Source organism: Corticium candelabrum, chromosome 21 (assembly GCF_963422355.1).
Source record: "Corticium candelabrum chromosome 21, ooCorCand1.1, whole genome shotgun sequence".
Taxonomy (NCBI): Eukaryota; Metazoa; Porifera; class Homoscleromorpha; order Homosclerophorida; family Plakinidae; genus Corticium; species Corticium candelabrum.
In genome coordinates, this window is record NC_085105.1 from 998,438 (window position 1) to 1,012,275 (window position 13,838).

Sequence of the window (13,838 nt, forward strand, 5' to 3'; positions counted from 1 at the left end):
GTCTTGTCTTGTAGCTATGTACTCAGATGTATATTAACTGAGTCAATTAACAGGTAGTAATTTCTGAGAATTAATTAATAAACTCTCCCATCTGTTAACTACTAACTAATGCATAGAAACATTGCTCATTATCCACATACAACTAAATTAAATTCCTGCTGGCGTTTGATGTTTACTGAATCCAAACGTATCACTGTTCCACAACTGTTAAGCTAATCGACAACTAATGGCAACACTTCCCATCACTACAGTAGGTACTTGCATGCCAAAAAAGCCATACATACATAATACCACTAGCTCATGCTATGCCACACCAACCACAAGTTAGAGACTTGCAAAGTCTTTACATCTTCATAGTGTCTTCAATCAGGTTCAAGTAGTTAGGATGCAAGTGAGTGCCATCAAGCTCTAAATCAAGAGCAATGACGTCAAAATCAGTACCATTGACGTCCAGCTCTCAAACAGTAACAAAGCAGAAGCAAAAACATGCCAAAAATCATGATTACATAACAGAGCAAGAATTCTACCCTGTGGCAGAACTAGTCCTGGAAACAATTTACATACACACCAGACTGTCTAAAGTGTGCCAAAACTAGCAAACATTAATATGTTATCTGTTTGTTATTTGTCTGTCTCATTCAGTCCAGTCAGATCCAGATCAGTTGGTGTTATTTCCGTATTGGGCTGTTGACCGCAACCAATGTAATGTGTATCTGTAGTTTAGGCAGGAGCATTCGACTTCTACAGATATCAATATCAATTCACGTCCAGTTAGCTTACTCAAAGGCAGTCGCAGATTTCGGATTACCACTTATGCATGACAAAAATATGAAAATATGTATAGCAGTTATAGTTGACTATTAACACATCTTTAAGTTTCCAGTACACCACTTACTACTATCTATATATCAAAGTACGTATGTACAAAGATCCTTGATATGTTTAGCAGTCTAATGTCTTTGTGACCGTTCCAGTAAGGTCATGTCACATCATACTATAGTGGTTGAGTTATTTGTCTGCTAGATATACAAGGGCTAGCAGATTTCCAATCTAAGAACTACTCAAATGCACTCACTGTATTCTTGCTTGAGTTTCAGATCCTTTCCAGTCAGCAATGCATCCTCAAAGTCCATGTACCTCAAATGCTTTGTCTTTGCTAGTCTCTCCTTCAGCATTTTATTGAATAATAAGACAACACTTCTAGAACCAATGACATTGATGAAAATTCCAGTGAGTAACAACAATTAACAGCAAGCTTGGATAGCATGTAACTTCAAAGTCAACAGCAACATAAAATAACAATTCAGTTATTCTGACCTTGTTGCTGCCAAAACTGGCACCACAGGATGAACAAACACCTTCAGCTTCTGTTTTATTCTGAGTTCTTTCAAAGCCACAACGTAGATGTTAATAACAGCAGCGATTGCTTCTTCCAATGTCTGCAGCAACACAAGCTTCAATGCAAAGTCAAAACACATCATTCTAGACTCCTCACCTCATACTTGCACATGGCCACAGCTGTTGTCAGTCCATCTCGACAATCAATCTCTCCAAAACAAAATATAATGGTTGAACCATTTGGTACTAAAAAACCAGTATGCATAAGCAACAAGAATTCTCCTACCATGTTAATTAAATCCCAATTTAACTGTGCACTCACCTCTTTTCATTGCATTGTAGAATGCAATTTTAGGATAAAATTTGCTTTCTGGTCTCAGATGCCATAGTTTAAGTCCTGTTGCAACAATAGGATGGATAACATGATGTCGTCCCTGGGGTATAAAATCAAAATGAGATACACTAAATGTTGCAGAAATACACAATGACACTGATGCAAAACTGACTTGGTAAGTGATACTTCTCCAGGCTGGAGATATTGCATGGCTCTCTCCTAAACAGAATATGTATGTACATGAACATATGCCACACAACTTATTTCAGCTGGTATGGCACAAACTAATTTAACTATGTACTACATATTTGATTACTTTAATTTTGAGCACAAAAACACGTGTATACATGCACGAGTGCATATGAGCGTGCATGAGTGTGCATGCACGCACGTGCACACACACACACACACACACACACACACACACACACACAGCACTATCTGTGTCTATATATAGTCTACATAGCATCATGGTAACATGTAGTAAGTAATCAGTACAGACTAGCTTCCTACCAGCAAAGTAGATAAATTCTGGCTTTTCATCTGAGCTACCAAATACATACATCCCAGGCACTTTTATCACCTTTCACAGATATAATTCAAAACATAACGAAACCAGAAAAATCAGCTCCCAACCTGACTGATGCAGCAGAAGTAAGCATTCTCATTTCTGATAGTACTTAGATGCAATTCTCTCCCACTATGAGCCATATCTAGTACAAATGTCAGCAACTGTCAATTAGCATTTCACATGGTAAGTATGCTGTATTACCTAGAACGCTGCACAATGGTTTAATCAGTTCCAATGCTCCACTGAAGTACAGGATTTTGACCAAAGTGAAGTAAAAGGCTACTAAATCTAACTGAATAACAACAAGCTCAATGAGACTAATGGCAACATTAAACTATTTTGATGTGTACAGAGTAACATAAAAATTCAAAAATCATGTAAAATACCTGCTCTGCAGAGTACGGATCTCTAGCTTTTGGGTCACTATGAGCAAAATTTTCTGGTACTTTGCCTTCATTAGCAACCACAGCTACAAAGGAAAATAATAGCACCTCAATACCACACTACCAAGTATACATCAGACAGATAAGGAAACAAACATACAAACAACAAACAATAAACAAACAAGCATATGCAAGTAAGAGACAAACAAGATAACAAAGAGTGTACATGATAAACATTTAGCAGTCAAGTAGAGCTTACTACTCATATACAATACGTCGATTTCTGGAATCAATGGCAAGAACCAACCACACTTCACCCCAGCAACAGCCATCTCGCTGTTCTTCACAGTAAACTGCCTAATAATCCAAAATAAGTCATATGTAAAATTAAAATAAACAAATTTCATACACCCAAATACCGAACAAATTTATATGCTTCTTCGTACTTCATCAACACCTAAAAAATTTTAATTCCTCATTAAATCTAAATTTGCTCAGGTACTTAAGATATGATTAAATACTGACTTGTAGTGTGTGGATGTACGCTAGCGCACATGATGTGTGAAATGGTTCTAGATCAAGGGCACGTTTTAACAGTAAGGCAGCTTCCTTGATTGCCCCGTGGTCTCGTATCTGTGTTGCAACATAAGCAAGAGCAGCAGCAGAGTCGACTGCAGTTTTCATCTCTCTATCATACAAAAACAAATAAAGACGAAATAGCAACCATTCACAGTGTCTGCTTTTGCTGTCCGTCATCTTGTACTATCTACTTACCTATCTGTTTATATCAATATCATTCTACATGCTCACATTCCGTTATGCAGTTACAGTTTATTGATCTGTTATGTAGTCTGTCTGTGAACCAGTTACTTCTGTGTCTCTGGTTGTCTGCGTGACTGTCTATCTATAATGTGAGCAGCAGTGTGTCTACATGACTGTACATAAAGAACTCTACAAAGGCAGATCTTTGCAATGCTGACACCTACTGATAAAGAAGATCAAGACCATGGTGTTCCACCACTTCCGTCATAAATGCATGAAACGGTTTGTCTTCTACACAAAACACCAGCAACATTTATTGTGACTCCAAACAATGCACCACCATTCTTACTTTGTTTTGGAGTCATCAAGCATACACAAATTGCCATTGCTTCCTTGGCCTGTATTTCACCCTTTTTATGTACAATACGAGCATATTCTAGCAGTCCTTCCACGTTCTCTTTCTTCCTTTGCAAGACTGCCTGTAGGAAGAAAGTAAATTTCAGCTTCACTGTAGTAATACAAACAATCCAAATTGTTTCTTACAGACAGCAAAGCTAATGCCTGGTCCTCATTGCCGGATACTCTTTGTGCTCGAGCTATGTGAACCTACATGTACAAAGATATCTTGATATTACAGCAACCTATAATAGCCAGTCTTAAGTAGCCAATCTATGTGGTAGACTAAAGCATTGCAACAAGCCATCAACATATATGCAATTTGCCAAATGAACATGAAAATAGAGAGGACAGACAAAAGACAGCATATAGAATGGGTAGGTGCAAACATGAACGAACAGACAAACACACAAACAGACAAGCAAACAGCAGCAACAAAACAAAGCATATCATCCCTGTTCAGCTAGCTGTTACACAATGATATCCTCACCTTGATTGCATCAATTTCGTCTGCTCCTGCACTCCTCAGTCTGTCAGCACAACAAGCAAAGACTTTCATAGCTTCTTCGATCTCACCACTTGCTAACAAATAGCTACCAAGTCTAAAAACCAATTCACACAATTACACACAGTCTCCACCAATTCACAACAGATAAATAAAACACAAAGTCTCAACTGTTTCAACAGCTCTGGATCGCTAGAATCACTAGCCGACGCCTGTTTCACGTACTTGACAGCCTCTTTGTATCTATTAGCATTTCCATATATACGAGCTGCAAAACAACATAATTAGAAAATAAGCCATAAGACATTATATCAAGTCCAACCAAGCTCAACACATGTCGTCTTGTGGCAGGGATAGACTTCTAGTATACTGTTAAAGACAATAACAGCCTCCTACAACATAAAAGAGCAAAAAGAGAGAGAGAACGTACGCATTTGTTCTTCATTATGGCCTACAAAATTTACCTTTGCATTGTCATCTGATATGAATTTATGAGCCAGCTGAATGGCATTGGCAATAACAAGCCCATCATCTTGATCGCTTTCATCTCTACAGAATCGGTTAGTTAGCTAGATTGTATAGTTTTGTAAATTACATTGTCTAGTACAGCAGCCTGTCAGCTGTTTACCTCTCTCTGCCTGTCATTTGTCTTTGCATCTCCACATCTGTGTGTCTATGTGTCTGTCCTCTTCTCACACACTTCATGTGTATTGCTACTGTTATGCTTCATGCCATGTTGTAGTTAATTAAATAAACTTATTACTAAGCACATTCATCAACAGATCTCTTTATGATATCTGCAATATCTGCATGCCAAATCTTCGTCTCCTGTCCCTGAGTTGTACACTTGCACTTTTCCTATATCAAAATGCTGTCCTCCCCATAACTGTCTGCTCCCTCTTTCTCAGGTTGTTCACATTCTTACTACTAACTTACACCTAACTACATTCATCTAGCTTTTACACTATAAAAATGTAACCATCCACAAAATCTTAACAACTCAAACATGCACTAACCTTACAGAACTAGGAAGTTGGAAACGCTGTGACAACGGTGCAGACTTCAATACATCCAGTAAGCTGCGTTTCTCAGCAGTCTTCTCATTATCAACACCATTAGAAACTGCTGCAGCATCTAAAGAATGGCCTGCAAAACAAACCAATAAATGACACAGAAAAAACACTTAAAAACAATGAACTAACTCGATAGTTTTGTCAATACATAAATATCTGCTTTGTCCTCAATGGCATCCCTTACAGATAATGAAAGATCCAAAAATTGCCTAATGCACAAAGTTTCTTTGAATAGGCCTTAATGAATTAGACACACTCAACTGCAAACAATTGCCAGTTTACGTCGAACTACTCAACTGACAAACCTTGATTCATCCACTAGCTGCACTGAAGTGCTGCTCATTGCACGAGACGGATATCGTTTGTTGTATGCATCCACAAACAGCTAAAACAAACAATTCACATACAGATTAACCCAATTTAAAAAGAAATTTACCAATTAATTTAATAAAAGGATAACTAAGTAACTAACTAACCAAAAGCTGCTACAATAATTGTCTGTTTCATGCCATATTTGTAACTGTGTGCGAGCATGTGGTTTTGTGCACAAATACATCGACTGAAGAAGAAATTCAAACCACTTTGACAATGTTAGCTGGCACAACAAACTCTCAACAGACAAACAAATGTACGTATTTGACAGGGACAGACAAATACAAACAAACATACATATACATACATACATACAGACAGACAGACAGGCAGACAGGTAAGCAGCTAGGTAGACAAACAGACAGACACTGCTGACAGACAGACAGACAGCCACATAAACATAAAGAGTTGTAGGTAGAACCAAGCCCTATTGGCTTGGGTAGTATTTAGTGTTTAGATGGTGTATAATAGTTCAATGTTTGAAAATATATGTATTGACAGACAGACAGACAGACACGGCTCTATTGAGGATGGGTTGCCCAATGTCCTTTGGATGTTGGCTGTCACACTGTAAATGTGGGAAAAGTTCTCGACAAAGACGGATGTCATCTTCTTAGTTGTAAACATGGAGAAGGCCCTATATGGCAGCATGATTCTGTGGTGAGTAGATGATCTGAATGCTTGTGTGAAGTAGCTAGGTCTGCACCACAGCAAAGAACCAAAAGACAGATATACAAACAATGATTGCAGACCCGATATCATAGTGTTTGACACTGATGAGGGATCGAACATTGATTTAATATTGCCTTTGTTCATCTGTGGAGCTCTGAAGCCTTTTTAATTGGCAGAAGAAGATGGCTTTGCGGCTTCAGTAAGGGAGGATCGAAAAAGAAGAAATATGCTAAGCTAGCCTTGTCTGTTGGAGGTACTACTAGTCCAACACTCATCCCGTTAGTCTTTGAACACTTTGGAAGATGGGGGCAAGAAGTAGAAAGATACCTGGATACTGTTGCATCCAGAGAAAGGAGAGACTGTGAAGGGAAGAGAAACCATTCTGAGTTTGTCTGCTACCAGAGGAAACGTATAGCTGTAATTGTGCAGAAAGCTAATGCCGGAATGATACTAGGAAAATTGAAGAGGATAACAGGAGGTCGGGAGATGGGGTTATGGGTGAAACGTATGGGATGTACAATGTAGTGTTCACTAAGTTTAGTTGTAGTTTATGGTAGTAAATTAATTAATTAAGACTGATGTAAATGGCATAGGCGGTTTTAGTCTTTTTAAGTTTGAGACAGAGACATTGTCACAAGGATTATTGTACATTTAGTGTTTGTAATTGTGCTTAAAATGTATTGAAATAAATGAAGACAGACAGACAACTGACAGACAGATTCTGAGAAAAAGTGTTTATCTCCATTAAATGAGCTATCGTGTCGTGTGTGTCTGCCTAGAGTTATAGGCTACAATGCAAGTACCTTCAAGACGTCTTCAACAGAGCCTTTGCTGTCTCTCCACCGACAAGCCATCGTCATTTCAGGCTCCACCTCGTAATGCACGTAGAAATCCATAGTTATACGCGATCTCAAGACGTCTTTCGGCCTCGCCTTCGGCCTGCAACCGTCAAAGCGCACAGCACGTGACAGAGCGACAGAGAAGATAGAGCATGCGCAGCCTCAAACGTTGAGGTGTTGAGAAGTGCATGCGGGGTGAATGAACATGCCGGTTGCACTACCGGCCTTCTGGAAGGTGGCAGCTGTCGTTGGATTAGTTGTTGGCAAAAAGGCTGGGATCTACGCGCTGGGCAGGGTTCGTGCGTCTCACAGTTCGCATTTGCGTCATCATCACGAGATCTATAAAGCTAGACATTGCTCATTTACAGGCGTACGGCTATCCAAGAGTGTACAGGAGGATATTAGAGTACAGCAAAATGTCAATCAGAGATCAAAATAGACGGAAAGGGCTGCAGCGAAGCGTCAAATACGTATTCCGATTGCCGAATAGATCACTGGGACCTCTAATCTGGTGTGTGACTCATGAGTGCGTCAGAATCCGCTCTGACTCATTTCTGTCGTTTGAATTGCAGGGGACAGAAGTACCAATCAAGAGGGCTGTAGATACATCAGACATCCGACGTAGAAAACAAGTGAACGAGATTTTTATGCAACTGATAGACGCGTGCAGCAGACCTACTGTAGTGCAATATTTGGTAGAGCAGAGGTGTTGTGTTCATGATTTAGAGAGCTTTCAAATGCATAGTGTACATAAATGAGACAAGCGCACTAAGCGTGACAAACAAGGTGATTGATTCAGCCATGGCTACAAACTTGCTGATAGGTACGCAGGAGAGAAAACTAATGCCTTAAGTCTCCATAGTCCCCAGATTAAACTAATCCTTTGCAGGCCGCAGACCCTGAAGGGAATGGGTATGTACTCATGGACAGGGACAAGCGCCCCGAACATGCAATGCAGTTTAAGTGCTGCCATGGTCACTTTAGAAAGGTGTAACGTGTCACTGCATGCATGAGTGCGGTTGGTACAGTGTTAAGTTAAGTGTACACCTCTGTTTCAAAGCCAACTATTGAACTCTTATTTTTGGACAGTCCCTGAGTTCAGTAGTACTGAAATTTGCATTTCCATTTGGAAAGAGGAAGAGGTTACAGTTGCATAGTAGACATGTAGCCTATGGATACATTCCAGCTATGTCCAGCTAAACCCATGCAGTTAGTACCTCATGCTGCAAGCTCGTTCTCCACATTATATTGTAGTGTTCAATCTGCATCTGCTCCCTTCTTTCCATGTGCTCTGCTTTTCTTATCTCCTCGTCTAGTAGTTGTGCTTTTATCTGGGTTAGATCGCTTTGATGGTCTTGTTGTTGTTTGCCGTTTGTTTGCACCAGATCCACGTTTCCCTCTTCCTCTGGTCATGCGACTTAAATTGATTCTAGCACTAGTCCTACCATTAGCACTTGCTCCCAATGACTCAGGCAATGTTCTGTCCTGTTTGCCGTCTTGCGAAAGACCTGCTGATTTCTTAGCAGCAATTTCAAAGTCACTGGAATCACTACTTGACTGAGAAGATGGAGCTATTTTGGCAATTGCTTGTTGAAGACGCTTGCTTTTGATTTTCCCTTTTTTAGGAGAAAGACGAGAAAAATAACAAGTAATGCTTGGCTGAATCTATTGCACAACCAGCTAAACACAATTACCACACACAAAATGTACATTCTAAAACCATTCACACCTCCATTTTGTTCAGTTGCTGCATGACCGGAAGAAGCAATTGATCAACTTGTTTCTTGGTCCAGTTGAATGAATTTGCTGCAAAGCTAAATTGATGTTTATAATACTGTAACATGTCTCTTGCTAGATGTTGCCATACTCTCTAAGGCTATCAAGATCAGGCATTGCCCATTGAAAGGGTTCCCTTGACTCATCAACTGTTGGAGCTACGTATGCCCGTCGAACTGCAGGGTCAGGAAATGACCGAGGGAGATCTAGCATTCGCTGTGACAGAAAATACAAAACTATAATCATTACAGAGACACAAAGCTAATATCTGCACAATAACATCACAAATTACTCTGTACACACATAACCTCTACTACGTATTTAGCTGAAATCTAATCGTCAGTTAATGTTCTAGTTTCAGTAGCTAGCCTGCCCTTTGTCCCTTGTTTGTTTTACACATCTTTTAAGGCTGTGCAACTCTTTAAAAGCTACATTATAGTAAAATATGTCCATAGATTCAAAGAAAATTAGAGTTGATTATGCTAGTCAATACAATTATTGAGGGTACAGTGTAGTAGTGCAAGCTGCTGCATGTTTACATTTCATAGCATTTTCATACTATGCATACCATAAGTTTCTCTAGTCTTGATTCTTTAGTTGCAATACCATGACCAGCATTGGCTTTCTCCCACCATTCCCTACAACATGAAAACAAATGTTGCCACAAGGAGGCACAAGCTGTATTTGCTAGCTTACTTGAAATTAACTAACCAATCATCAGTACCACTAAAATAGCTTAGTATTTCCATAGCAGCCACCGTGCCAACACCTGTCAAGAACCAATAGAAAACAATGCACCACCAACAATCAACTTCAATAACCTTGTATGCCAGGTGTATAATCACTCCCAAGAAGAAAAGCAAGATCAATCATCTTTTGTCGATCTAAACCTAACAACACCACATCTGTCCATAAGCATACAACAAAGCGGTAGTAGCAATCAATAAATTTAATTGATAATCAATAACTATTGCTCGCATTCATCTCTGTTTATCCATCTAATTTTTAATTCCAAAACTACTCCTGAACTCAGACAATAATAAGACTTCACATAATCTGGCATTTGGCAGTGACAGTCTTTCCTCACTGTAGTTTTGTCTATACCATTGCACGTGTGAAAGGATATTTACATTTGTCATTGTGCAGCTGTCTCTACCATTAAGTTGTCTGTTATCAAGTAAATGTTCTGTGAATTTGCAAGTTACCAATTTTACCAAGAACAGAATAGATGTCTTCAGTTCTGTAAACTTCAGCATATTTGTTCTGATTAAACAAGTTCTTGAACACTCGTTTCCCACCAACCAGAAAAATGTCACTGTCGTCTGTTATTGTTCCCTCTGTTTGTTCAGTCTCATCCAGCCATGCACACTGAGCTTCAGCTTCCATGGGAGCTTGTATGTAGGGAACACCAAACAAACGAAGCAGCTCCTGTAACAAAATTTTCATGTTAAAAGACTTGACAATGATGAAATCAAAAAATAGAAGCTGACCATGCCATCTGCATACATTTGATTGGTTACTTCAGCAGCATGCCGTTCATACTGAGCTTTCTCCTTTTGTAGTAACGTTTGTTCAACTGCCAAGCAGTCTTCCATGGCATCAATATCCTATGCATATAAGGCAATATGACCACCAGTTCATAGGTTTTGTTAGCGAAGCTGCTTGTGTTTTAAGAAGCGATGTGTTAATAGTTAATAGTAAATCATAAGTGTTGCTGTTGCAAGTCTGCCTGCTGCCTGTTTGTCCATCTGCCTGTCTCACTCACTCATTCATTCATTCATTCATTCATCAACTTATGCAAATTGCTGTGTATCACATTCACATGTAGTATTCCAAACATACGTTTGCTAGATCAATCTCTGTTGCAACATCCTGAATGTCTGTAACTCTGCTGTCATGGCACTCATGGTCCTGATCACTAAACAAGTCATCTTTTCTGTCAGCCATCTGCTCACTACAACTTGCTGGCTGTCCTAAACCAGCCTTGACAGCGACACTATTGGATGTCAAACTGTTGTCCACAACGTTTGTGTCCCTCTTCATACAAGTGTCACCCTTTTCAATGTCCCCTGTATTTCCTTCAGCAACATCAACCTTATTTTGAAACACTGAGAGAGGAAATAAGTTGCTAGCCATGACTACTCGTTCCTCAGTTGTGTTATGTTTTGCTTCATCATCATTGATGTCACTAGGAACATCAATAAACTCATCACTACTTGTTGAAGCATCACTATGACGTGATTGTGTGTTCTCTCCATCTTTAGTCACCACATGAAGCTGTTGATGTTCTCTGGCTGTGACAACATGCGCTTCACCACTACCGTGTCTGCTGGTAACAGAGGATGTCTCTTGCCTATCAGTTTCCACAGCAGAAATGAATTCCATTGAGACAGTTGCACTCTGTGCAGATAATTCGGATGTTACTGATATTTGCCTCTCTGTTCCAATTTCTACATTACATAGCCGAGAGTTGTCAAGTTCTGTGTTTTCTATGCATTGACTTACAGGCTCCTGGTGCAATAGAGGTCTCTCTTGTTGCAGACTGTCTGTCCTTTGGTTACTTTTTGTTTGAAAGTCTAATTTTCTTTTGGCCACAGTTTCTATATTATTTCTATCATCTTCTGCGACTGAGTTTAAAACTGTAATTGAATCATTTGTTTCTTCCTTTTGCACCAATTCAAATGCTCGATCAGACTCGGATTCAGGTTGTGACTCTTGTGACTCTTCTCTACTTGACATTCCACTTCCTTTGACAAGAATAAAATGAGCTAAATCTTCAGATACAACACGTTTGCTGATGATTTCCTCATCCCCTTGTCTACTGTTAGCAAACACCAAACTAGATGAAACTCTTGACTGACAAGAGTTCATCAACTTTCTCACTGCTTCAAGCTGCTGTGTTAACTTCCCACGATACAGCAACCTGTCCAGTTGAAAGTCAGAAAAGTTGTCTGATTCCTAACACAAAGATTACAATTAATTAAAATAATCTATTATTAAATAATTAACTAGTATATTAAACCTGAGGCATTTGTAAGTGTTGGTTCCAACGATTAACTTTGTAGTTGTTCTGAATGGCAATGATCAGTTCATGTTGTATCTCCAATGGAAGTGCTTTGAAGGAAGAAGAATTGACATCAATCCTGTTCAAGTCTTGCAAAGGTAGCTGTAAAACACACAGTGAGTGGTAATAAATAATTTCCTAATATATATATATATATATGTATGTATGTATGTATGCATATAGGATATTATATGCATACTGTAGAAAGCATATGTTAGTATAAACTGACAAACCAAAAAAATCAAGAATGACAATCTATCTATGCATATCAAGATCTTGGAAAATCTAATATTATCACCTCATTCATTAATTCATTTGGATCCACAGCCATCACCCCTTCATCAGAATCATTATTATTTGATCTGCATCATGTGAACACACTCATGACCTCGTCAATACTAAACATCACTTAAAATACGAGTCTTATAAGTCTACCAACTTGCCTTAATGGATCTTGCTCAACCGACGGAAGGGAAGGCAATTCAAACACATCTTTTCCCTTTGATGGTCTTTTTGATGTCAATGACACATTAGTTTTCTTTTTCCTGTCACTGCAAAGATAAATTCAGTGTTTCTTATTGAAGGACACATCTTAAGCTACGTCTGCTTGCCTTCCACTGGCTGTCTCCAATGCTTTACTTCTTACGTAATTCATCAACAACTTCTCTTGAACTCGTTGTTTCCCTCTGTAAGAATCACCTCGTCGTAATCGTCGTAGTGCCTACAATATTTTCGTGTCTATTTACCAAGCATTGGAAAGGCATCTAGATTCTCTGTTCCAGCTACAATTGCTGATGTTCTTTCTGATTACTTATTGCAATCTTAATTTGTCAAGACAGTATAAAACTAAAGCTAATGCCACAAGTTAAGATCGAATTTACTAAAATTACAGTACAATACAAATTAAGATCAAATTAAAAGCAATTGATATCAAGTCAGAATTGATTAGATAGCTCATTGACGGTGTATATTTTCTGACGCTTTGCATAACGTCACTAGAAACTGTATAAAAAGATCTGATCATAGATGGAAATATTTGCTCAGACCAGTACATCACATGCACACGCTATCTAAGTTTAGATAGACATGATTAAAAGTCTAGTACGTTACCTTTCCTACAAACATTAACCTTGATGTCTGTCTGTTCTGTGTTTGTCACTCACCATTGTCTGTTGCTTCAAGGCTGGAACTCCACCGTCGAACACAAAAACAGGCTTAATACGAAAGAATAGCAGCTTACAAATGCGATTGAAAAGACCGATCAGATGACCATTATTCACAGGTGTACCATCACTGCCCACCATTCCGTGCACAAACTGATGCAGCCAAAGGCTGATGTCTAGCACGTACCATTGACCAACAACAGTAAACAGATACCCAATAATTATTCTTACCAACAGCAAGTACTTTGCCTTCGAGAGACTCTAAAGTAGTAGATTGTCCAGCGGACTCCAAGAGCTGCCACAAACCGTGCACACCCATATCGTAAGTTAAAGCGCGCTACAAGGCGAAAGCCGAAAACAGAGCCGGCTAGCGCACAATGTCTTCCGGTACAAGTGCGTTAGCAAGCGAACCTATGTGACTGCGTTACGACACCGTATCAACAAACTTGAAAGCCGTATGGCTCTGCGTATCAAGCTAGCCTCGAAGTTCCAGACCGTCGCCCAAAAGAAATCTACAGCTTGGTTTGAGTCGAAATCCGTCTGTCTGTCAACACAAGCATCACTAGATCTAAAAATTTTTAGACGCCACT

The 13,838-nt window shown here is 39.2% G+C and overlaps 3 protein-coding genes across 5 annotated transcripts; 1 reads left to right on the forward strand and 2 right to left on the reverse strand.

The window, feature by feature from the left end:
• Window positions 1-152: 152 nt before the first annotated feature.
• On the reverse strand, window positions 153-7,374 carry LOC134196728 (uncharacterized). Of its 2 annotated transcripts, none has more exons than XM_062665948.1 (24): window positions 7,210-7,374; window positions 5,668-5,747; window positions 5,492-5,571; window positions 5,306-5,435; window positions 4,754-4,838; window positions 4,612-4,681; window positions 4,461-4,557; window positions 4,275-4,386; window positions 3,932-3,994; window positions 3,738-3,867; window positions 3,613-3,679; window positions 3,152-3,314; window positions 3,046-3,083; window positions 2,886-2,983; window positions 2,630-2,712; window positions 2,445-2,535; window positions 2,309-2,385; window positions 2,186-2,255; window positions 1,845-1,891; window positions 1,661-1,772; window positions 1,496-1,584; window positions 1,318-1,439; window positions 1,076-1,200; window positions 153-408 (listed from the first exon to the last, which is right to left on the reverse strand). In XM_062665948.1, exons 1-24 carry the CDS (start codon window positions 7,300-7,302, stop codon window positions 344-346), a joined length of 2,187 nt encoding a protein of 728 aa, XP_062521932.1. In that variant the 5' UTR covers window positions 7,303-7,374; the 3' UTR covers window positions 153-343. The 2 variants fall into 2 exon arrangements, with proteins under 2 accessions (XP_062521932.1, XP_062521933.1); XM_062665949.1 differs by having other exon boundaries at window positions 5,492-5,599; window positions 7,210-7,280.
• Window positions 7,375-7,398: 24 nt separating this feature from the next.
• Window positions 7,399-8,043, forward strand: LOC134196730 (uncharacterized). The gene is made up of 3 exons (XM_062665951.1): window positions 7,399-7,540; window positions 7,614-7,756; window positions 7,818-8,043. The coding sequence occupies exons 1-3, from the start codon at window positions 7,445-7,447 to the stop codon at window positions 7,846-7,848; spliced, it is 270 nt and encodes an 89-aa protein (XP_062521935.1). The 5' UTR covers window positions 7,399-7,444; the 3' UTR covers window positions 7,849-8,043.
• Window positions 8,044-8,293: 250 nt separating this feature from the next.
• On the reverse strand, window positions 8,294-13,582 carry LOC134196561 (DNA excision repair protein ERCC-5 homolog). Of its 2 annotated transcripts, none has more exons than XM_062665722.1 (15): window positions 13,480-13,582; window positions 13,249-13,424; window positions 12,697-12,806; window positions 12,529-12,636; window positions 12,384-12,447; window positions 12,044-12,187; window positions 10,864-11,979; window positions 10,512-10,628; window positions 10,236-10,449; window positions 9,843-9,911; window positions 9,718-9,790; window positions 9,590-9,659; window positions 9,113-9,237; window positions 8,975-9,059; window positions 8,294-8,910 (listed from the first exon to the last, which is right to left on the reverse strand). In XM_062665722.1, the coding sequence occupies exons 1-15, from the start codon at window positions 13,565-13,567 to the stop codon at window positions 8,503-8,505; spliced, it is 2,967 nt and encodes a 988-aa protein (XP_062521706.1). In that variant the 5' UTR covers window positions 13,568-13,582; the 3' UTR covers window positions 8,294-8,502. The 2 variants fall into 2 exon arrangements, with proteins under 2 accessions (XP_062521706.1, XP_062521708.1); XM_062665724.1 differs by having other exon boundaries at window positions 8,796-8,925.
• Between the last annotated feature and the right edge of the window lie 256 nt (window positions 13,583-13,838).

What these genes read in the sequence shown, in the direction of transcription:
- LOC134196728 (XM_062665948.1), bottom strand. Translation starts at nt 7,302, where the DNA reads ATGGATTTCTACGTGCATTACGAGGTGGAGCCTGAAATGACGATGGCT. An exon ending in CAACTTCCTAGTTCTGTAAG is followed by an intron (nt 4,839 to 5,305) that starts GTTAGTGCATGT and finishes CCGATTCTGTAG; the next exon opens with AGATGAAAGCGATCAAGATG. An exon ending in AGAATTTATCTACTTTGCTG is followed by an intron (nt 1,892 to 2,185) that starts GTAGGAAGCTAG and finishes TATTCTGTTTAG; the next exon opens with GAGAGAGCCATGCAATATCT.
- LOC134196730 (XM_062665951.1), top strand. Translation starts at nt 7,445, where the DNA reads ATGAACATGCCGGTTGCACTACCGGCCTTCTGGAAGGTGGCAGCTGTC. An exon ending in GGATCTACGCGCTGGGCAGG is followed by an intron (nt 7,541 to 7,613) that starts GTTCGTGCGTCT and finishes GCTCATTTACAG; the next exon opens with GCGTACGGCTATCCAAGAGT. An exon ending in TCACTGGGACCTCTAATCTG is followed by an intron (nt 7,757 to 7,817) that starts GTGTGTGACTCA and finishes TTTGAATTGCAG; the next exon opens with GGGACAGAAGTACCAATCAA.
- LOC134196561 (XM_062665722.1), bottom strand. Translation starts at nt 13,567, where the DNA reads ATGGGTGTGCACGGTTTGTGGCAGCTCTTGGAGTCCGCTGGACAATCT. An exon ending in GATCTTGATAGCCTTAGAGA is followed by an intron (nt 9,060 to 9,112) that starts GTATGGCAACAT and finishes ACATCAATTTAG; the next exon opens with CTTTGCAGCAAATTCATTCA. An exon ending in AGCAACTGAACAAAATGGAG is followed by an intron (nt 8,911 to 8,974) that starts GTGTGAATGGTT and finishes GTTGTGCAATAG; the next exon opens with ATTCAGCCAAGCATTACTTG.